Here is a 24,285-nt window from a genome sequence, read left to right as displayed (position 1 = left end):
CACCTCTCTGGTCACCATAGCAACCAATGTCAGATGCCTTTCCCAAGACCAGGCCCAGCTGCCCACCCTATAGTGGGGGGAGCTGACCCTCACTTCCCTGTGGCTATGACGGCCACAGGTGGACAGAGCTGCCAACATTCAGCCTCTGATCAAAGGTGTAGGACTGCAGTAGGCAGGTCTCCCATTTATATGCTTTGAGCCCTTCGGGCTGGGGCTCCGAGGACTTGGGGCAGGATCCCCCACCCTGAAGACCCAAGAGATGAGTTAAACACAACAAAATAATATTTTTGTTTTTTTTAAAAAAAAAAAAAAAGAGTGCTGGATCCTCCACTCAGGGTCTCAGAGCTCTCCAGTCTGCCCCCAGGCTGAGGAGAGGCTCCACTGAAGTCCACAAGCTACTGATTGCTGCAGCCCTGGGAGGCCAAGGAGCTGCCTGACTGCTTCTTCCTCCGCTTGTTGAGGAGACGGTTATTAGAGGTCTTCAGGTCCTTGATCTTCACCTGGTCATAGTCTACCCGCATGGTTGCCAGGGCACTGGTCATCTCCTCCTGGGGACAAAGCCAGAGGGGGCATAGGTCAGGACGAGCTGCCCAAACGTCATCATACTCACACCTAGGAGTCTTTCAGTGACAACAGTGCCCGTGGGCATGGGGAACCACGACTTTGTGGCACCTGATTTTCATGACAGACATTGTGCTGGACCCTGAACTTATCTGACAAGGCACAAAAAGGACAAAGTCACCGCCTGGGACCTGGGTAAGTAAGACAGGGGCCTAGACTAATGTCGCCTGCTCAGACCCATCAGTTCTATGGGGAATTGCATCCTGCAATGCTCAGACCCAGTCTTTCAGGACCACCTAGCTGGCCATGCTCCAAAAGGCTGGCTTTGAGAGAGATTTATGGCCAAAGCTTGAGGCTAATGTTCCCTCACTGAGCCTCTGGTCTACAAATCCCTTTCACTGGGGATGCAAATGAGGATCTGAGCCCCCACAGAGCAAGGAGACATCAGTGCTCCAAGAGCCACAGCGAGACATTGGTGCCGTGACTGGCATCCAAAGGCTCCAAGCATGGGTGGAGGATCAAAGGAAGGCATATGCTCCAGAAACCCACCACCCTGTCAGCCCTTAATCTCAAATCTGGGATCTACAGGAAGATTGAAGCCAAGTGCACCCACCTTGACATCATCCCAGTGTTCTTTGTCCTCCTGCAGCACTCGGGCCGTGTGGAGTGGGGTCTGTGGCACCACCATGGATTGCTGCAAGGAGCCCCAAGACCACATATTAGAACGTGCAGACATCTAGGACAACTTGTACCCTTCCCCCACTACAGCTCCTTTCTTTTAGTCTTAGATGGGGAAAAGAGTGAAAGAGTCAGACAGGAGAAGTGGCTGTCAGGTTGTAGGCAGGGCATGCCCTGATATCTGTGTCTCCTAGTGGCTCCTCCAGAACCTGTTCAGGCAGTAGCAGACACTCACGTTGATCCAGGGATGGTTCATGAACTGTATGATGTTTAGTCGCTCTGTGGGATCCGTCTTTAGCAGGAGGCGGATCAGCTGCTTGGCTAGGAAAGAAAGGAGAGAGAGGGGTTGCAGAGTTTCTCAGAGCTATCCCCCCTCATCTCCCGGTGGACCAGAGGCCCTGTGGGTGTGGTTACTGCTTGAATGCCCTAACCCACAGAGACTAATAAATGTTTGGGTTAAGCCACTGTGTTTACCGTAATTTATGAAGAAACACAGAACAGATTAAGGTTCAGGAAGGTTAGGTAAGGGCCAAGGAGAAAGCTCAATGGGCTGGGGAACACATATGTAACATGCAGAAGGCCCAAGTTTGATACCCAGCATTGCACAGTCTCCCAAGCACTGCCAGAGTTACCACAAAGCACTGAGCCATGAATAGACCCTGAGAACCACTGCGTGTGGCCCCCAAACAAAATGGAAAAATAAAGCAAATAAACATCAGTGGCTTGGCTCTGGTAACACAGCTGAGATGTGACGGAGACAGAATTTGAACCCAGGTAGGTTTGACACCACTGATGTGCCCAGAATGAGGCTGAAGGGGCCCTGTCTGGCAAGCTAGGGTTCACTCACCATCCTCAGAGACCTCCGACCATTCAGGATGTGGAAAGGCATACTGGCCCAGGCGGATCCTCTTCTTCATCCCTGGGGATATGGCTTGGCCCGTGTTGGAGTAGAAGGGCGGGAAGCCACATAGGCTGGGGGAGGGCAGAGGTCATTGGGCACAGGATTGGGGGCAGGGTCAAGGTGGGTGCCTTCTCCTCCCCAAGTCCCTGGCTCCATGGCAATGACAGTATCTTCTGGATTCTGAGGCATGTCCAGGATAGCGTGAGCATAGGACAGCCTGCCTGAGTGGGAGCCACTCAAGTCCCACCCCAATATGTGTAGGGTACTGAGGATACAAACAGGAAGGAGAATGTGAGCTGGAGGTGGGGGTACTCACAGGATGTACATGATGACGCCCAGGGACCACATGTCGCATGACTTGTCATACTTCTCTGGACCCAGCACCTCGGGGGCTACCAGGGCAGAGGGCACAGAAGGGCTCTCAGCCCCAGGGATCTTGGAGCCCTGGTGGGAGCCTGAGCCTGGGCAAGGTGGGGAGCAGGTGCCAGGCGGAGAAGCGGGGGAGGGGCAGTGCAGACTGGTGTCTGGCACCTTTCGGGGAAGGCAGCCTGTGTGCGAAGTTGAGGAAGGAAGCCAGCTGGGGGGGGCGGGGGAGGAATAGCTCTGCTTGGAGGCTGAGAGGAGGGTGGGTCCCCTGACTCCTTTGGGCCCTGAGTCGCTCTCAAGGCTGGCCTCAGCCTTTCCCTCTCTTCAGTAGGGAGGGGAAGAAAAGGAGGAGTCCTTTTGATGGGGCTTGATGGGGCTACCCTATCTCCCTGAATGCACAGCTTGCCCAGCAGGAGGCAGAGGTGGTTTCAGGGGTTCTGGGGCTCACTTCCGAGCTTGTCCACCATCCCCTGGGGCCTTGGCCTCTTCCCCTCTAAGGGGCAGGTAAAAAAATTTCCCAGATTTCTCTGTCAAATTACTGTAGAAATTCCTGGCAAATAGAATGCCACTCCATCACCTCTGGGACTCCCCACCTCTTAAGCAATTTTCTTGAAAGGCCTCTCTCTCCTGAGGGAGACAAACCCTCAGTGAGGTGAGTTATCACCCCACTTTTAGGTAAGGCACTCTCCGCCAGGATCTCCAGATCTGTGGACTTCTCTTCACAGGGGAACAGAGCAGGAGTATGTGCACATCCCAGGTGCTACTCAGACCCTGGCCTAAGTTAGGAGACTCTCCCTGCGGCAGGGGGGCTGGTGCCCTGTATGCCCCAAATGTAGGAGGAAAGACCTGCCCACTTTCTGAATATGAATCCAGGAAGATAAGAGTTGGAAGAAAACCAGCACGGCTGGCTCCATCCCGAGCTGACGGCAGCCTTTTATCACATATATATTTAGAGCTGCTGTGATGTCACTCAGCTCGCAGGCCACAGCCAAAATTTTCCTGGATCTATTTTCAAAAGCAGAAGCTCAAGTTTGGGAGAATATTTTTGCAGCCTCCGCCTGCTCCCCTTCCCCCCACATCACTGCCTGCACACAGACAGAATCCTCCCCCACCCTCCTCACCGGGCTTTAACCCTTTGACTTCTGCAACCCACAGCAGGGCCCGGTGCAACAGCCATCTCCTCAACAACTCACCCACATAATAAGGAGTATAGCAGGGCGTCCGCAGAGCATTTTGGGTGGTCTCCTTGGCAAAGCCAAAGTCAGTGAGCTTGAGTACTGCATCTTTCTCCTTTGAAGTGTAGAGTAGGTTTTCAGGCTGGACAAAAGAGAGAGAGAGAAAGCATTGTCTGGAGTCAAGCATCAAGTACATCACCCAAAGTGATCTTTAGCCAGGATTCCTCCCTTCCTTGCCCCAGAACATGGGAGCTAGGTCTATCTCATGAACAATACCTGGGCTGGGTAGGGGTGGGGGCTCAGAGGGTGGAGTGCTGTGCATGATGGAGTCCCGGGTACCATCCCTAGCACTGCATCACATGGTCTCGCAAACATTGCCAGAAGCACTCTTCTGAGCTGGGAATAGCTGCTGGCTACCACCAAGTATGACCCCAGATCAAACACAAAACAAAGTCAAAAGAAAGACCTGGGCCTTGGCTACCAACCACATGGGCCAAATATGGAGAAGATGAAGGAAGCAGCTCCATTTGCAGAAGTGAAAGTGAGGTTTTCAGTCAAGCTGTGATAACCAAGTATCATTGCTGAGTGCAGGGCAGGAACCAAAGTTGCAATTGCTAGGAAATGCCAAGATGGGGGGGGGGTAGGGAGGTTGGCTGCCCACGAGTCACATGAGCACCAAATACATAGCCTGCCCACATGAGCCAACAGGATAGGCCCACCTGAGGGTGCTCAAGAAAGTCTCTTCTGAGGCCAAAGAGCTACAGAGGGGCTGTTCTTGCTAGTTATAGATCAGAAAGAGGATTAGAGAGGTATAGACAGTGGAGTCCTCATGGAGAAGGCAGCTCTGAGACTAGTTCTTAATGAATGAGCAGGACCTAAGCCCATGGAGAGGAGCAGGAAGGATCTCCAATCAGAGGTGGGCAAGAGGATGAGATGTTAGATGAAGTTTCAGTGTGGAGCCAGTGAAAGTTATTTCTCAGATCCTGTTTGAGACAGTCTGACTTTGGACTGGGATAAAACCAGGGAAGTAGGTTTATTCCGTACAAGCTCATTTCCTCTGCAGAAGACTTTTCTGCCCTTGAGACTAAAGGAAATGAGAAGCAAAGTAAAACCAGGATTCAGAAGATGTTTCTGGCAGTGAAGGCTAAAGGTATGACTTGGGAAGTCCTCAGCCAGAGGGAAGAACAATGCAGCAGCTGAACCCTCTGCCGGTTTCACATGAGAATAAACAAAGGGGTGAAGGAGAGGTGGGTATCATGCTCTTAGCTTGGGGCAGAGGACCCAGATAGTGAAGACTCTTCTCTGATGGTGACTGGCACATGTGTGTGGGTACAAGTGTGCACAAGTGAGCATGCAAGTGCATGTGTGTGTATACATGTGAGAGTAGGAGTGCATGAGCATGTGTAAGGACAAGAGCATGCATAAGTGTTCATGTGTATGCATGAATAGGTATCGGTTATCTGTGAGCATGGGTGGCACAGGCATTAGCACAAGTGCATGCATGTATGTGCACAAGAATAGATATAAGTACATGTGTAAGTGTGTGGGTTCACATGTCTAGGTATAAGTGCAGATGGGGCTGCACTGGGTGACATTTCATCATTGACCCTAAGACCCCATTTCTTTCCTGATAAGAAATTTCAATAGTCAAATCTCCAGAATGTCTCTCAAGTCCATTGACTAAAGGAGCAAACAGGCCCCTCACCGGGACTACTCTGCTCCTAACTCCAGTGCCCAGCGTATGGGTCTTTATATGCTGGCATTAGAAGCCCTCATTTGTTGAAACTATGGCCATTCCCTCACTGAAGCCCCAACAGTGCCAGGGAGCTCCTGCCTAAGGCCAGGCATATTATTGTTCACAAAAATCCTTGCTGAAACAGTAAACAAATGAATGAACAAATCCCAGCACAGCAGCTGCATAGCCCTGGGCAAGAAAATTAATCTCTCTGAGCCTCACTCTACTTATCTGTAAAATGAGCAAAGCTACCAGTCACAAGGCTGGGTAAGGATTAAACGAGATACTTGTCAGGGCTTAGTGGCTGGAGGTCAGCACTTGTCTACTCTTCTTGCTATGGAGTCACACAGAACTCGGAAGAGACAGGAGACCCCTGAGGCTAGAGTGGAATGAGGATGTTAGGATCATCAGAGAAGAGGCAGAGAAGAGTCTGTCTAGTATCTAAATGCCCACCAAGGCACTTGGCTAAATCTGGTGGAAGCCACTGTGTAGGTGATGCTATTCCCTTCCCTCCCTCCACCCCAGGTCCTGGAGCCTCACCTTGACATCTCGGTGGGCAATGTTCTGGCTGTGCAGGAACTGGATGGCGGTACCAATATCTCTCATGATCTCCGCAGCTTCTGCACCAAATGGATGAGGACAGTGATGCCAGTCAAAGGTCAGAGTCTGGGGACCTCCCACACTAACTGTCCTGCTTGGACCATCCAACAGAGGGCAGCACTCCCGTCCCCCAGGATCCCTGTGCCATACTCTCACCCTAGCCATTTCGGGGGGCACCCCCAGCCCACCTGGACCTCCTTCCTCAGACCTAGACTATCTCTCCCCAGATCAATTGCTGGCTGGTGCCAAGAAGGCTTGAGACCTCAGCTATCACAGAGCAACTTGGAGGAAAATGCTCTGTCAATGCCTCTCTGGCCTTGAGGACACTGAGACAGAGGACTGGCACCTTGCCTGACATTTCAGAGCAAAACTGTCCAGGCCAGCCCATGTCTTGCACTGGCCCAGCTGCATGAACATACCTCTCTCAGTGAATGCCTGGTCCCCACGCTCCTGGATTCTGCTGAACAACTCACCGCCTTCCATGCTGTAAGAGAAGGAAGCAGGAATCAAGCAGGAATCGGCATAGCAGGGGCCTCAGAACATGTTGTTCATCCCCTGAGAACAATCACTCCTGACCTTCTTGTGGCCTACAGAGCCTAGTGCCTGGGGGGCTACTGGCTTGGATGGGCTTCACTGAGGTCTTAGAACTAGGAGAAGGGGCTTAGATCCTTGCCAGGGAGCCCATGTCATCTTCACTGTTTTCCCATCCTACTGGAGCAATAGCACAGCGGGTAGGGCATTTGCCTTGCATGCAACCAACCCAGGTTCAATTCCTCCGTCCCTCTTGGAGAGCCCGGCAAGCTACCGAGAGTATCCCGCCCGTATGGCAGAGCCTAGCAAGCTTCCTGTGGCATATTTGATATGCCAAAAACAGTAACAACAAGTCTCACTTGTTACTGGTTACTGTTACTGAGACGTTACTGGTGCCTGCTCGAGCAAATCAACGAACAACCCGACTACAGTGCTACAATGCTACTGGCATGAGGCTTGGGCAGCTCCACCCCTGTTCAATTTCTCAGTTTTCCCAAATGTGGATTAAGATCCCAATTATCATCAGGGCCACAGTGTTCTAAGCACCAGCCACCATGTACTCTGAATGAACCCCTTGGTATGTTTTCCTGTTTCCTGTGTGGTCCTGGGCTGGTGCCTTGACCTCTCTGTACCTCAGCCTTCCCTTTTGTAAGATGTGGATTATAACACCAGTGTCACAGATCTCTGAAGACTGAAAAAAGAACACACATGGAGTCCTTAGAAAGGGGCCAGGAAAGGGGTGGATGCTTTGTTAAGATCTGCTTCCACATTTTATACAAAAATACATATTCAGAGAGGTTAATAGCTGCCTAGGGTCACTTAGCTACTGGGTGACAGAGTCAGAATCTGATCTTCAAATCTGTCTCAAGGGCTGGCGAGCCCAGGAGTAAGGGAGACTTAAAAGGCAGAGAGAGGGGTTGAAATCCAGGCCCAGGGGCTGGAAAGATGTTGGCTGGGCCATGGGGCTGGTAGGAAAGGCCCCTGGTGAGAGATGCAGTAGTGCTGGCTGTGGGGGGGAGAGGGGTCTAGGAATGTCCTGTGTTTCCCAGACCTCCCCCACCCCCACATTCAGGGTGTGGTGGCCTCGCCGTCTCTCTCCCTCCTCCTTACAGAAGGTAAAGCACAGCCAGGAGGCCACATCCCAGCACCTGAATGTTGTCATCCTGCGAGGATGCAGCATAACCCCGAAGCAGGACCCGTGGGGCCCCCACTCTTGCCCTGAGGCTGCACATCTCTCAGAGCATCTAGCTAAAAAGCTGAGAGGGCCACTGCTGGCCCTCTAGGAGGGGACCCTGGACCTCCTGAGCACCCGTTAGGAGTCCACCCCTCACTCCCCCTCCCCCCCAAAAAAAGAACAGAGAGGACCTAGAGAAGAATGCCCAGGAGCCAGAGGCCCAGGAGTCCCAACGAAGGTCCAAGACAGGTGACCCAACATACCATTCCATGACGATGAGGAGACAGCGCTTGTTGTGGTGCATGTTCTCATACACATCAAGGATGCGCACAATGTGGGGGCCGCCTGAGGCCTGCCAGTGGTGCTCCACCTCCTGCCGGGCCTTGGGGCTGTCATACAGGAGCTGAGGGAGGGTGGGCAGACATGTCAGGCTCACTTTCCACTCACCCTTGTGGCCACCCAATGCCCCTGCCCTCACAAGGACACAGAAGCTCAGAGAAATCTGCAACCTGAGGTGACACAGTTTGCAAGAGGTGAGTTTGGCTGTCTCCCCGATGTAGGCTCTTTAAGCCTCTGCACCTGATAGGGAGATGTGGTGGGTGGGGGCGGGGAGCCTCACACAGTTTGGCTGATGACCCAGGGAAGCCTTGGAGGTAGCTGACAGCTGGCTGTTCCCAGAGGCTAGAGAAACCCCTAAAGCCCTTCTTGGGGGGGGCACAAGAGAACTGGAAATTGACTGAGCTTTGTCATCAAATTCCACATCCAGGCCAGAGACCACACACCCCTTGAACCCCAGTCTTACAGTAGGGGGACACAGTGGTGGCCAGGTTTGGGAATGGCACATGTAAGGATGGAACAGGATGGCACCCATCACATAGGGGACCCTAGTCCAGTCCCTCTCTGACACAGAGGGGCAGAGACATATGGAAAGGAGTGCTGACATGACAATAGGCCCCGTAGTTAGTGTTCAGCAGGGCCAGGAGGTTGCTGAGGTGTAAGGAGAGGCTTCCCGTCACCGAGGACCTCCAGGTCACGAGACCTGGAAAAGACGGAGTCAAGGCTACACTCCAGCAGGTGAAAACTTCACCTCTCCAGGAGTGTGGACAGGAAAAAAACTGACACTATCAAGCAAACTGCTTCTAATGTGAGCTGCCCGGGTAGGGACACCAGGCAGAGCCCAGCTCCCTGAGCGATTCTGCATCCTCTCTGTGTCTGCCATGCAGGGCGGGACCATATGCCACCCTCCTTGCTGAAGGGAGGTGGCAGTCTCAGGGTGGTACCACCGCCCAGGCACATAGCCCTTAGCATAAGGGATGTGGACAGAGAAGCAGAGTTTGAGCCCAGGGAGGACCCCAGCTCAGATGATGGCCTGGAGGAGTGAAACTGTTTGGGGACTATATTCCTCCCATGACTCAGGAAAACTTTCACAGCCCCACAAGCCTGTGGAATGGAGTCATCAGAGCACCCCATCACCACTGCCACACCCACACCCCCACCCCAACACAGGATGCATCACAGCAAAGCAGGCAACAGGTGGGCGGCCTCAGGATCCTGGCACAGGTTTACTCCACCCTGGTCTACGGCTGCCCACCATATGGCCAGTCCCAGGGAATGAGCAAGGCCCTGCAGTGTCCCACCTGGAGGAGGTGTTGTGGAGGTGGAGAAATCAGCACACGGGAGGAGGTAAGCGGTCCAAAATGGGGGAAAGCAGAAATGAGCCATCCCATTACCCCCACACACATGCATGCACACACACATGCACACACAATCACACACACACAGATGCACACACAATCACATACACACATAGACACACACACAATCACACACACTCACATACGAGAGAGAGAGAGACAGAGAGACAGAGAGACAGAGAGACAGAGAGACAGAGAGAGCTGTTCAGCTGAGGCCCAACTACATTTGTTTCCTCTGGCTGTGGACCAGGATGGCTGATGCCCAACACTGAGGCTTGGGTCAGCCCCATCCTGTCAGCACCCGCTGGACCCCAGGCTGCCCTAGCCTGGCACTCCTCTTCTGTGGATGGGGAGTGCCAAGGCACAATTTGAGGGTGGCTCTGGGACCACACTCTCTAGGCAAAAGTAAACCTGGGCAGGTCGTGTCATAGAGCAACGTTATTTCTTAATGGGAGACCCAAGATATTCCAAGAGGACCAGAGGTGAAAAATACATAAATGGGGGGCCATGAGACTTGGGTGTCCAACCAGGGAATCTAGGCTACGGATAGGGGTGGCAGCACCTTTAGGGGAAAAGTCAGAAGAAGGCCATAGTTGGGAAAAGGCTGAGAAACAGTCTCAGAGAGGGGACAGGAAGACGTGAATTTCACATCGACTGCCCCTTGGCTGATCCTCTGCTCTGGAGTTGTTCCACCCTAGCCTGGGAATGTGAGAAGTTGGGTGAGCCCCCAAGCTTAGGGACTCCTCTTCCATCATCCGGGCCAAGCTGGGCGTGTGCACAGAGGCTGCTGTGGACATACACCTCAACCCTGAACCCATAGTGCCAGCTTCTGCTGCCTCTGCCCCCCAGGACACCCTCAGTTCCATGCCCACATGCCCCGAGCAATAGCCTCCTGCTCACGACACTGGGACAGTCTCAGTCGTCCCCAAGCCTGGCCCCTTACATGCTGCAGTGACTCCAGCCCAGTCTTCAGCCAAGATGCAACATTCTCCCTCCCGCCTTCTCCACTCTCCGCCAACTACTCCAGCCTGCCCCAGCGGTATCCTGCCTGGCTCTTTCCATGGGTTTCAGTCAGACTTTCCCCTCTGACTCTTTTGTTCTCCCCTGCTTTAAAACACACACACACACACACACACACACACACACACACACACACACACACACTCTCCACTACCACCCTCCTTCTCCAGATAATGGCCACCTCCTCCTTTGGCACTCAGAGCTTTCCTTTCTCTTCCAATTCATTTTCTGTCACATTTGGCCATCAAACCTCCTTCTGTTCTGGCCAGATGATACATTCTGGTCCTAAAGAAACCACAGTCTCAAATCCCTATGCTGAGGCCACATGTGCTCTTGCCCTGCTTTCTTCTCCATCAGGTCCAATCCCTTTTTTTTTTTTTTTTTTTTAGGAATATTCTGGGCTCGGTTCAGATGCTTCCTCCTCTGGATAGTCCTCCCAGCATCTTCCTCAGAGGTTTTTGTCTATGTACATCAGGCTGAAAGCAGCTTGAGAAGCATAGGCTGGACTGGTCAGTGCGGTGGCTGGCTCACGCAGAAAACAATGAGCTCCTGAACAAAAGGGATCTGGAGATATTCGAGGGGCTGGAGGGAGCCCGGAGAGTGGAAGGGAGAGGAGATGGTGGAGGAGGGGCCACGGGGTTTTGTGGCTGGGCCTGCACCCTGGGCTTAGCTGAAGCGGAGGAGCAGGTGGCACCACCCTGAGCTGGAGCCTTGCAGTGCCTCCCACCACACAGAGTCCATATTTAGGAACATTTCTCACGCAGATTAAAATAGCCCTTCTCTGAGTGCCAGGACCCCGGGAACAGGCCCAGAGGCAGGAAAGGGCTGCCCCCAGGAAACACGAGAGCCCCACTGGCCTCTAGCAGGGAAGAGTGGTCCAGCTGCCAAGCAATCTCTGGGTTGTCATTCTTGATCCCGTCTGTTGACCAGGAATGTGTCCCCAAACTGTTTAGAACCTCAGTTTCCTCATCTTTCTACCCCATTGCTTCCTCCTCTTTCACCTCCTCTCACAAGTCTCCCAAGCTAGCCTGTCTCAAAAGGTCCTCAAGGGGCCCTCACTCTCCCTCACCCTTGACTTGTCTGTTTATGATCTTGGTATTCACTGAGGGACGCTTTCTATACAGGAAACTGCACAGGTCTAAGTTTTGACTCAGCTCAAGAGTTTTAACACCCCCACAGTCACTCCCCCCCACCAAGACAGAAAACATTTCCAGCTCCCCAGAAAGCTCTCACGTCATCACCCATTTCCCTCCCGTGCAGTGCTTGCTCAAAACCTACAATTAGCTTGTTCCTTTGATAACTCTTCAAGCAAACACACATATATAGATATTGTATTTTCAATGTGCTGGCTTTGTGCTGAGCACTTGATAAATATTAGCAGCAGAGGACATCCTTATCAGCATTCACTTTTTTAACAGGGCCACACACAGGGAAGGGGGTGTGTACCAGGGTCATTCCCAGGGACCCTCAGCCAGCAATGCAGCTTAACACATTGGTGCTTGAGCCTAGCATTGTATTCTCAGGGGTGGCAGTGCTGGAGAACACCAGGGCTTTGCCTGATGGTATGGGGTGCCAAACGATGCTGGGGATCACACCGAGAACCTTGCACATACTAAGCAAGTGCTCTGATACTCAAGCTACCTCCCTGACCCCTCACAACCACCATTTGTTAACTGAGAAACTGAGGCACAGAGAGAGGAAGTGACTGCTCCCAGATCATTCAGCTGTCCCCCCAAGCAGGGTTCCAGGACTAGGGCCCAGGAGTGGGTACACAAGCTCAGATAATATCTGCATCTGTAATGGAAAAGTGTATAAAGGGCAAGGGAGATAAGACCATCATGAAGCCAGAATAAGATTAAATTGAGGAAGTCCCAAGAAGACTCAACAAATGAAACATGACAACCTGGTCAAACCTGCTCCCCACCGGATCCCTCATCCACCATCTCTGGAGAGCCAGACTTTATCTCCTCTTCTAAGGAACTCATCCTGACTGCTGCAGTCCACAAGCCTGTGCTACATTCTGGCCAGTACATATTTGTATTATCTACCACAAAGACATGTCCCCAAGCAAGGGCCCCTCCTTCCAGCAGGGGACTCAGCACAGGCCTACATAAGGACATAAGGACATGAGTGATCTGGGGGCAGTCACATAATTGACCAGGTTCAATTCCCATCTTTGGTGTGACTTTGAGTTGGACCTTGCTTCTCTGGGCCTCTGCTCTCCCCAAGTTTACTTGTAGGTTGGAATTAGACGGGGTGAGGTGGCATCTGGAGAGGGGTTCCCTGAAAATCACTCTCGTCCACATCACTACTCCATGGAGCTGCTCCTGGATTTCCATGAGCTTCAGTTCCCTGAATCCATCAGGAACCACATGGTACTTTGGTCCCCAGTCACAACAAATAAAAAAAGATCTGACAACTCACAAACTCCCACCCTTCCCTCACTCCCATGCTACATTACTGGAATGGTGCAGGGATTCACGCAAGCAGGAGGGTCTATTTATGACATAAGGGACACTCTATGGCTCTAGCTGGTGCCCATCAAGCCTCACACACACAGCGTGGGATTCTCCTAAGGGAGTGGGCTCCAGGCTGTGCTGAAGTGGTACCTCAACTTGAGCTAGAAAATTCACCTTGAGACAACTTGTTCCTTGAACACATGTCACTGTTTGAGTCTCAGGCTTTGGAGAAGTGGTTTTTGACCTCTCCCTTCTCCCCTCACTCTCCTTTGCCAAATTCTCGTACCTGCCCGCAGAATTCAAAGCCAGATAGCAGAGACCCCTGGCAACCCCACCAATAGACCCCAGCAAAGGCTGAGGGTCATGCCACCAAACAGACCTGCTGGTGCCACTCCCACAACACCAGACGGAAGGAGAGTCTCAGAACCTGCCAGGCCACCCCACAGCCTCTGAGCTGTGTCCCCTCCCTTACCACCCACCAGAGGGTTTTCACAGAGGTGGAGGAATTCTTGAGTTCAGGAACTAGGAAAACAACAGAAGCACTTGCCTGTTTGGAAAACAATTTGCAGTTTACAAAACACTTTCCTTTCCCTTATCTCATGGGAATGCCAAGAGTGCCACCCAGTGAGGCAAACAGGGAGGGGACCTCAGGCCCAATTTACAGATTGAGGACAGACTCCTGGGATGAAGTCACTGCCCTGGGGCCACCAGGCTGGACCATGGCAAGGCTGAAACAGGGAGAGCAGGGCTTTTGAAAGAGGATCCAGACAACCCCCCTCCCTAAGGGGAAATGAGAGGAGGGGGTGGCTCCCAGATAGAGAGGCACTGGCCAAAACCATAGCTTACACAAGACTCGGGAAACTTGTTCTGAGCATAGAGGCAGAGGTATGTGCGTGTGAGCAGGGGCATGTGTGGGGGTGTGAATGCAGGGGAACATGGGTACATGTATGTGGAAGGGTGTGTGGATGGGTATAGGAAGTATGGGGGTGGTGGGTGTGTGTGGTGAGCCTAGGAGAAGTAAACATGTGTCTCCAGCCTTTGTGAGGCAAGCTTCCTCTTAGGGTGTAGGAATCTGTCCATTCATTCCTTCTCAAATCAATTATAGAAAACTGGGCAGAAGGGAAGCATACACAAGAAAGACCCGGGGGGTTGGCTGCCACCACTCTACTGGTGGTTGCCTCGCCGAAGCAAAAGAGCAGGTCCAGATCCAGATCCCTCCACTCAGACCTCCTCTCCCACAACCCAGTCAGAACACGTCAGGCCGACCTAGAAAGGCACACTGCCTGCCTTCCTTGAGCATCAGACAGAGCTGGGCTGCCGCAGCTATTCTGGAAGGACACAGCCCTGGGAACCATGCCTGACACCCTTCCCCAGCCACCTCCCAGTCCAGGAAGGCTGACATGCCCACCTCCATGCCCAGCTCATGTTAAAGTGTTCATAGTATCTCCACCTGCCTCAAGTACATGCAAAGTCCCAAGGCCAACAGCCTGGTCAGGCAGCCTCCCCCACATCACTCCTGGCCAATTAGCCTGCAGCCTGGCCTCTGCTGGGACACCCACTCCTTCCGGGGGAAGAGAGCTGACTGATCCTCTCTCTCCTTTGAGGCAGTAGCAATTTAAGAAATATGAATGCTGGATTTCATAGAGCCCACAGCCTACGTAATATCAGTCCTGAAGCAAAGGGAACCTCCCGGAGGCCAGAGATCTAGTTCCTCTCACTATCCTGAAGGTAACTCCACACATGCCCTGCTCACTGACCATAGGATTTCAGGCATCTTAGAATTTTAGTGTGTGACAGAAGCCAAATAAAACACACATCAGGGGCTGGAAGGATAGTACAGTGGGTAGGGTGCTTGTTTCGCATGTGTCCAACCTAGGTTCAATCCCTGGCACCCTAGATGGTCCCCCAAGCTCCACCAGGAGTGATCCCTGAGCACTGCTGGGTGTGCTCCAAAATCCAAACACACAACACACACCAGGGTTTCTTTAGGATGAAGAGACAGGTGGCTAGAGAAATAGTACAGCCTTGTACAGGGTCAATCTGATATAATCCTTGACATCTCATATGGTTCTCTGAGTCCGTTTGGAGTGATTCCTTAGTGCAGAGCCAGGAATAACCCCTGAGCATTGCCAGGTGTAGCCCAAATACCAAAATTAATTAATTAAAATAGAATGAAGAGAAAGATAAAATGTACCAGAAATGGAGCTTTTAATCCTAAACTTCCTGGGAATCTCCATAAAGAAGAAAATGAGGGAGCTGGGAAGATGGCTCAAAGGATATACTAGAATTAGATCCCTGCCACCACCTCCTCCTCCAAGCCCCATTGAGAGAGACCCCCAAACAGTGCCAGGTGTTGTTCTCATCCCCACTTCAAAAAAAAAAAGAAGGAAATTAGGTTAGCTCTGCTGATTTTATCACCCCATGAAAGGACAGAGACATTCATGGAAAAAACTTCAAGACCATATATTTTAAAAGGAGTTTTGTTTCAGACCTTTCATGAAGGGAAAGTGTAACATTCTGGCAACATCTTCAGCAGTAATTTTGCGAACAATGCAGAGATTCCAATAAGTCTAGATGGATTCTCCATAAGTACTCAGCCCATCCAGAGGCTCTGCAGTGTGGCCCTCCACCTAGCAGTGTGAGATGAAGCATCATCAGGGTTCTGACTTCCTGGGGTTCCCACTTTGCTCTGTGCCACAGAAGAGAGGCAAGGACTGTGACAGCTGCACCTTGGGAGAGCGGGGTTCTAACCCAGCCTTGAGCAGGGCAGGCCAGAATGCTGGCCAGAGACATTTCTGGCCTGATGTTTAAGCTGCAGTGTCTGTGCTCAATGCCAAACATTCAGGCAGCAGAACCAAACAGAATGCTACGTTATAGAAAAACACGAATTCTACAGCTTTTACGTGCTGTTTCATTAAAAAAAAAAATTGGCAGGGGGCAGGAGGGCACCACACCCAGCAGTGTTCAGAGTCCATATGTGGAATCAGAGATTGAACCCAAGTTGGTCACACGTAAAGCAAGCACCTTAACCTCAGTACTGTTTCTCTGGCCCCCAACTGTTTATGTTGTTTTCGGGCCACAGGGAATCAAACCCAGGTCAGCTGCATGCAAGGCAAATGCCCAACCAGCTGTAATACAGTCCCAGCCTCCCCAATCTCTACAGAAGAAGGCTGAAAATGAGAAAAAGAAGAAGAAAAAAAAGAAGTCTGAAGCTACCCCAGTCCCTCTCTGACAAGTGTTAACAACCCAGTTTAGTTAAGATACCTTCAGGCTTCCCATCCTGTGACACTTTGGGACGTTTTCCCCTGGGGACACTGCTCTAATTTTTTAAGATATCACAGGAATAGCAGGAATCATTTGACGGCTACTGTGAAGACCACCCTGCTATGGCCAGGAGTTGCTGAGAGGCAGGCTCATACACAGTGCCTTTGCCAGCCTGGGAGGCCTTGGCTGGCTTCTCTGCCCACTCAGAGCAGAGGCCACAGGCTTGGCCTCGCCTCTGGAAGCAGATGTCAGGGATGGATTGCTGTAGACAAAACCGGAGTTCTGGGCTGAGAAGCAGGAATCTCCTTTGAGCCTTGATATCTTCCAATAGAGCCATCCCCTACTTCACTGCCTTCAGCCCTCAGCTCGCCGCAGGAGCACTGGTGCTATTTGGAGAGCTGCCGGAAGTGTCAAATCTTAGTTTTTAGCCACAGTTTCAAATTAGAACCTCAGACATGTGCCATTATTCTCTCACACACTCATTTTCCAGCTTTTGTAGCTCATTAAGGGAGCTAATGGAACCAATTTTGCAGCTATGGATTAGTGGGCATCGCGCCAGATCAAAGCTCACTTCATTAAGTTCTGACCAGATCCTGTCCTTCATCTCATGCTGTTCATTTACCTCTCCCTCCTCAGAGGTGATGCTCCAGGGAGATGTGATCTGACACCACTCACACACAGCCCCCCACCACCACCATGCCCTGAGCTATATGCTCAGAACTGCTGGCATGAGGTCCGAGTTAGGAGTTAGTGTCCCCTCAAAACAGCCATTTCTCTCTGGTGCTGGGTCAGAGCTGTGCTGGCCTCAGGACTGGGTCCCAAATGCTACATCAAACATGCTCCCTCAGGAAGATGTAACACATTCTTCTCCCTGTGGAGAAACTGATTCTGAGAGGCTAAGTAACTTGCTGAAAGTCCCTGGGCTGGCTCAGAGACTCAAGACTGAACCTAGATCAGCTGAATTCAACTCTGGGGGCCATCAGCATAGATGCATAGCCTCTCATCTGTGCAGTCATGAGGCTTGGACATGGCATTCCTCATGGCAAAGTGGGAAGGCCCAGCCAAACCTCCCAGAATCTGTGGCTAGAGCGATAGTACAGAGGGTAGGGTGTCTGCCTTGCACACATCTCACCTGGGTTCATTCCCCAGCACCCTATATAGTTACCCAAGTGATCCCTGAGCTCAGAGCCAGGAATGAGCCCTGAGCACCACTGGGTGTGACCAAACAAACAAACAAACAAACAAACAAATAAAAAAAAAAATCTTCCGGAATCTGGCACGACATTGCAATTCCAGGCCAAGATCGACCACTGGGGGGTTACTGCAACAACAGCGCCTGCTCAAAGAGTCCCTGCTGTGCATCAGGGAAATTATACCAATTAGCTACCGCCTTCCAAAAGCCACCATTTTCAGATAAAGCGATGGAAGTTCAAGGAGGACTTATGGCATCTCCGGGTCACATGGTTCACATATGGGCCCACGCTGAACCCAGGAGTCCTTCAGGAACCAGGATCCAGCCCTCAGGCCCAGCAGGGTGCCCAGTCCACCCATTCCTTCCTGACTCCTGCAAACGTCTGCCTGGAGATCAGACTCCTGTCAGAGGCACTCTGGCCTCAAGGATTTGGGGGTTTGTGGGTGAGTTACTTCAAACTGGGGTGCGTAATGAGAACATAGAGCCCTAGGGAAGTGGTCTTGGTGCTTCTTCCCGACATTCTTTTCAGAGCAGGCAAGCTGGGGGAGTCCAGCTCTCCTGAGGGAATTCAGAAACAAGAATAACCCCAAACAGCTGCTCCCCTTCTGGACTGATCCAGGACACCTGCTTCCCTGGTATTGGTGGGGTAAGGCACAGCAGGTAGGCTGGGAGCCTCGCTAACCACTTTCCTCCAGAACGCCTGCGAGGGGAGTGAGCAGCTGCTGCTCCCAGTCCACTGACTTCCTGGGAAGGTCTGCAGACAAGGGGGGCCAGCACACATTTTGAAACTGACACCTCAGGGATACAAGATTCCTTCAATCTTCTTCCACCAGCCCCAGACAACCTGGGAATGGAGGCAAAAATATCAGGTCTGGGAGCGAGGGTAGGGGATAAAGGGTAGGGATAAAGAGAACCTTCCAGAAAGAAACCAAGGTGCATTCTCAGGCAGTGAAGGAGAGGGACAACCTGCCAATGAATATAGTCAGGGCAAGAGTGGGAGTAGGACGTCCTGGTACCCCAGGCCAGGGTACATGTACAGATCCAGCAGTGATCACAGGACTTTGGATCAGACAAACCAGGATGCCAGAGCAGAGGCCAGCCCCAGCCCCCACTCACCTGTGGCTTTAAGCAGACCTCTCAACCTCTCTGAGTCTTACTGGCACATTCTGGGAATGCAGAAAATGTCCCTAGGGGGCCATGAGGATGGAATGAAAACAAAGAGCTCATATCAGAACTGTGCCAAATGCATCCTGAGTCTACTGAGAGGTTACTGAATTATCCATGAAAATGACCTTCAAGGTTTACTTGGGGATGCTTGGCTTCAGGATTCCCCAGGGTCTGGCCCTTAAGTGGCTTTCTTGGTCTAAAACTTGGGGAAGTCCAGAGGCAGCCTTGGGACCTCACGAATGCTACTCCACCTGGCCCAGCAGGTCACAGGATATGGTCTCAGGTCCTGACAGAGGCAGAATCAGACTGGGCTTTACAAATGCTGACCACTAATCAAGAATCTGTGGGATCCCGTTTTCCTATGAAAGGCTCTGATCCTCCAGGGAAGGGAGAAGGTACTGAGCTCAAGTTCAAGGAAGGGACACTGGAGTGAGAAACAGGGCTAAAAGCTAGAGACCCAGACCAGGGGACTAAACCAGCTCTCAGCTCTGGTGCACTGCAGGAGGGGACACATCCCTGTTGCCCACAGTGACCCACCTCCTGCAGAGAGCAGTTACTTTCATAGGCTCTAATCCTCTATGCATCCTGCTGAACAATGCTCCCTACTGTAAAGTGTGTAAGGCCCCACAGATCCCGACCTTCCTGAGCCCCAGACTCTCCTCCGTGTGATGGGCCTGCATCCTCCTCCCTAGGGGCAGGCATGTATGGAATCATCAGCACTACTTTACCAGTGGGAAGAGAGGCCTGAGAGCACTGACTCCCCTTATGCTGGAGGCCAAAAAGTGTGGAAGTCAACAAAAAGAACAATTAATGTTGGAATGGATGGGGGATGGCAAGGGAAGAAGAGACCCTCACTCACTGCTTGTGGGATGGCCAACTGGTCCAGCCTTTTGGAAAGACAATATGGACATTCCTCAAAATACTAGGAATTCAGCTTCCAAAGGACCCAGTAATTCTACTTCTGAGAATTTACCCCAAAAACACGATGCAGAAAAGACATCTGCTTTCCTATGTTCATTGTAGCACTATTCACAATAGCCAAAAATTTGGAAATAACCCAAGTGTCCAAGAGCACATGACTGGATAAAGAAGCTAAGGTACATCTACACAATGAAACACTACTCGGCTCTAAGAAAAGATGAAGTCATGCAATTTGCATTCATGGATGGGTCTGAGAGTATCATGCTGAGTAAAGTGAGTCAGAGGGAGAGGGACAGACACAGAATGATCTCACTCATATGCAGAATATAAAGAGACATAGTAGGGGAATAACTGATGCCCAAAGGCAATAGAAACGAAGAGCAGGAGAACAGGTTCTTAGTAGGAAGTTTGCCATTAGGGTGGGGTGAGGGTATGGGGTAGGTTTAGATCAGTGATGGGAACACTACAAAAATGTTAGAGAGAAGTAGCCACTTTGGACAAGAACTGGATGAAAGGAGGTAAAGTGATATGTATGATACCCTATCAGCAACAGTATTATAAACCACAAAAAGAAAAAAAGAAAAAAGAACCTGTCATAGAGGCAGGCTGGGGGAGGCGAGAGGGAAACAGAGGACATTAGTGGAGGGAAGGAGACACTGGCGAAGGGACTGGTGTTAGAATACTGCAAGCCTAAGACTCAATCATGAATAACTTTGTAACTCTGATTCATGGTGATTCCAATTACAAATAATAATTTTTAAAAGGTACATAAGTGAGTGGGACCAGAGCCCACACTCTGACCACATGCAGCCCACATGCAGAGGCTAGGGTACGGCCACACATGTGCCCTGTGTGCTCCCTGAGCGCCTTTCAGAGCATTCAGCTTCTGTTATTTCCCTTTAACTTCTTAGAGTGGAAAAATAGGGCTTTTTCTGTCAAAATTAGCTACATAATTGGAGAAACATTCCCTGGTTGTGTTTCTTCTATGCCAGTGTAAAAATAGGACATTTTCATCATATGATTGGAAGATTTTAGCAAATACAAGTGTTTCATTCTAATCTCAGAAATATCTTCTTTCATTGGCTCCTCCTCCTGAGAAGACCCCACCTCAGCCTCAGAGTCTGTGTCCAGCTCACTGGCTGTGCTCCAGTGACACCCACACAGGTAGCACAGGGTCACGGGAGGCTGGGGACACCTTTCCTAAGCAAAAGGTGAACAGGCCAGGAGAGCTATGGCCAGGCTCATGAGTGTTGTGGAACACCCCTATGGCAGCTCTGTGGATGGGGGTCCCACACTTCCAGCTCTCAGAATGGCAGCCAGTCTGTCACTCCCTGGAGGGGACACTACAAAGGACAAAGGAGTAAGACAAAGGAGCTTGTGGGGCAGAGGGACCCCACTAAATCACCCTCAGAGGCAGGGTACAGAGAGCTCAGGGAATCCTGACCCTACGCCCTCATCCCACAGAGCCATTCTTTCCAAAGCCACCATCTCCATCCACATCTCTCCTTCTTCCCATGGATCCATCCCCATCCTGCAACTCCCTTTGCGGGCAGTCATCACTCTGCTCAGGCCTCTCCCTGGAGAGGCTAGGATATCAGTTCTGGGCTCCCTTGTCCCCTGGCCCACTCCCACTCCAAGGCCCCAACACTTAGCCAGCACCTGGAAAACTTTCCTAGTCTCCGACTCTGGACTGGAGCCAGAGCCATAAGGAAGGGGAAAGTGGAGAGAGGAAGGTCTTACCCTTTGGGAGAAGAAACTGGCAGTCTGGCAGCACTGAGGGGCATCTCTGCCATGGGGATGGGCTGTGGTGACTCACCTTCCTCCAGTAGAGGCACAGCCTGGTACAGACTCCACCCGACTCAAACTCTTAGCCAAGCAATGGAGTACAGAGCCAAGGGGACTTCAGAGCTGAGTCCAAATCCCTGGGCACTGGTCTAGAAGAACACAGACCCCAGCGGGCTGTTCTCCTGGGAACACAGTTAGCTCACTGGCTTAGCAGAGCCACCCTGGGGCACCCTCTAGCCAGTCTCCAGGTAACCAGCCTCCAAGAGTAGCCCCAGCAAGAAGCCAGGTGGACCTGCTGCCCAGCAACACCTCAGTTATTGCCCACCCAGAGTCTTCACAGCCACCAAGGGACCCCTTGGCAGAGCAAAGACCTCACATTACCAGGAGGAAGACTGGGACTTGGGGAAGGAGGGAGACTGAGCCTGTTACAGTGGGAGTGATGGCTGCAGGACCAGCCTAGGCATGTCCCTGCCCTGTGGCCCTGAGACAGAGCCTCTGTCTTCATGACACACAGGTGATGACAGGCCACTCTCAGATCATGCTGGTTCTGTGCTCGTCATGGAGGAAGCACTCAGGGAATAATTGGGTGCTCTTATCCCCATCCCCCAACCCTGGCAGAGAGTGCAGAGGGCAGCCCTTCAGCCCCTCTGTCACATTCAGAAAAGGGGGAAGGAAGGAGTGTGTTGGGACATCCTGAGAACAAGCTATGAATCCCACATGGAGCCCAAGCCCTTAGGAAGCAGGTGACGGCTATGGCAGGCCAAGGCCTGGGCCCTCATGTTCCTGACAATAGCCTCTGAGCTGCACTGAGGTGCAGGCGTCGGAGAGGGGTGCAGGATAGAGTTGACTACTCAGTGATGCTCACTTGGCTAGTCAGGGGTCAGTGCAGAGTCAGTTCTGCCTGGGTCAGATGGAGGCAGGTGCTCAGGCTGGCCCAGAGGCCCCTGCTTAAGTCAGACCCCAGCTTCTTCTCTCCCCCACCCCAGTCAGGGTACCCCTGGGAGTCCTAATGCTCCTGGTCCCTCACTGTCTCCCCAGAAAAAGCCTTAGAACACTGAGCCATAAAAGGAGAACAGACTGCACAGGCGACAGTCACACACCACAGGGGATTCCTCAGGTTACAGCTTGGCCCAAATGCCCCTGACACCGCTGCTCTCACTGCCAAGGCTGCCTGCAGCAAGCGGGGACACGGTGAGTGACATGGTTATGACCAGGCATCCGCTCAGGCCCCATCTCTTCCCTGTCCCATCCCCACCTTAGCTGGGGCCTGGTGGTAATTTCAGGGTAATGAGAGTGAATCCTGAGCACCTAACCAGCCCCCATATATCCTCCACCTGGTCTCAGCCTGCCAGGCTGCAAAGAGGGGACATAGCTATCCCTAAAACCCATGAGACAGAGAAAGAGCGCCAAAGCTGCAGAGGAGAGACTGAATGACAGCATGAGAAACAACAGCAGGAAAGAAGAAATGAGAACAGGAAGCAGAGGAGACGGAGAGAAAGTACTTCAAAGTGAAGGCAACCAGAGGGCTCCCCTGTCAACAGAAAAAAGGCATCTCTGATAGCCAAAAGCGTCCCTACCCAAATCAATACTTGGGGAGTCTCTGGCCTGTCCAGTGGCGAAAAGGCTCCTTGTTCCCCCCAACAGAGCCTACACACTCCTGCTCTAGGCATAACTACCATGGTTCTCACATCACAGAATTATAACCACAATTACACAGGCCTAATCCACTCAGTTCCAAAAGGGAAGGAAGGTGGACAGAAGCTCAGACCCCAAACATGCCCCAAACAAGGTGTGGAAGCTCTATCCATTTCCCAAATGCAGAAGGAGCCCAAGTATCAGTCCTCATATAGACCAATATTGTGCCACAGGGGCAAAAGGGGTACCCAGACCACCCCAAATGAGAACCCCAACCTCGGAGGTTGTCTTCTGACTGTGCTGTCTCAAAGCACAAACAAGGGGACAGCTATGACCGCTGAGGCTGGATCCTGCTCCTTGTCACATGTTCAAATGCAGGGTTCAACTGCAACCCCAACACAATGCCTTGGTGAAAGATCTTGAAAATGTCTTCTGTTTGAGACCACTTGGGGGGAAGGATTTGGAGCTCTGAGCACCGCTCCTTCTGAACCCCAGGCTGTCTCCCCTGTGGGGCCACACCAGATCTCCAAGAGATGGCAGCAAGGGCAGCAGAATGATGTTCCCCTGAGAATATTTGGGAACCCTGGCAGCAGCTGGGAAGCTGTGCAGGAAGGACTCTGGTCCGCTCTTGCTCTTAGGGCAGGAGTGTGCTGGGAACGTCCCCTCATCTAGGGATGGCATCATCTTCAGCCCCTGCTGGCTAACCATCACCTCTCAACATATAGCAGTCAGCCACCAGCTGGGACCAAGGGAGGCCGGAGCGCTGCAGGGCCATATGTCCCACATGCGGCTCTTCTCACACGCCTCCCCTGGTGATGTCCTGGGATGTCAGTGAGAATGTCAGACTATAAGTAGGAAAAGAGCAAAGTTTTTCAGAAAACAGCAAACCCCAAATGCAAACCTCAGCAGAGACACACCAGACCCCACTGCACAACCTGAACAATGACTGCCTGGGGAAACAGATGTCCTCAGCACCCCAAAAAACAGTGCTTCTCCTGGGGTCCAGGTGATGTTATAAAAGAGAGCTCTGGAGGAAGGAGGGAGTAACTTTTACCTCTAGTGCAAGACGGTACCAAAGCCAGATAGGCCTCTGATGGGGAGATACATGAACCTCAGCTGTGGCCAAATGGAGACGGGTAATCATGGCCCACCTTTTCTCCTTACCTTCACATTCCTACACAAATGTCTCTTCTTCCTCAGAGCTCTTCTTTCCCTCTGGGGTTCCCCAAGTTTGTCCCCTAGCCTTAAGCCTGGCCAGTAGGTCCATTGAGGTCACCTTCCAGGATATTGGACTGAAGTAAGGAAATGAGCTTCAGAGCTGGAGCTGAGCTCTCCCAACCTCACCTAGGCCGCCTGTCAAGCACACGCTCTTGGACCTGGATTAAAGCTGCAGTTTTTGGACATCATACTATGGTTAACGCCACGCC

At 51.9% G+C, this 24,285-nt stretch overlaps 1 protein-coding gene across 1 annotated transcript in view; it reads right to left on the bottom strand.

Annotated features, from left to right (window-relative positions):
• Positions 1–303: 303 nt before the first annotated feature.
• The window catches only part of MAPKAPK3 (MAPK activated protein kinase 3), a 30,019-nt gene continuing 6,037 nt past the window's right edge, over positions 304–24,285 (bottom strand). The window contains exons 3-11 of the mRNA XM_055135601.1: positions 7,985–8,124; positions 6,436–6,500; positions 5,957–6,036; positions 3,700–3,823; positions 2,457–2,532; positions 2,087–2,211; positions 1,475–1,560; positions 1,175–1,255; positions 304–548 (exon numbers count right to left, since the gene is read on the bottom strand). Coding sequence (XP_054991576.1) covers positions 396–548; positions 1,175–1,255; positions 1,475–1,560; positions 2,087–2,211; positions 2,457–2,532; positions 3,700–3,823; positions 5,957–6,036; positions 6,436–6,500; positions 7,985–8,124 — 930 coding nt within the window. The 3' untranslated portion in view covers positions 304–395. The remainder of the gene's footprint in view (positions 549–1,174; positions 1,256–1,474; positions 1,561–2,086; positions 2,212–2,456; positions 2,533–3,699; positions 3,824–5,956; positions 6,037–6,435; positions 6,501–7,984; positions 8,125–24,285) is intronic.

Source organism: Sorex araneus, chromosome 4 (assembly GCF_027595985.1).
Source record: "Sorex araneus isolate mSorAra2 chromosome 4, mSorAra2.pri, whole genome shotgun sequence".
Taxonomy (NCBI): Eukaryota; Metazoa; Chordata; class Mammalia; order Eulipotyphla; family Soricidae; genus Sorex; species Sorex araneus.
This window is presented reverse-complemented; position numbering and strand designations above follow the sequence as displayed.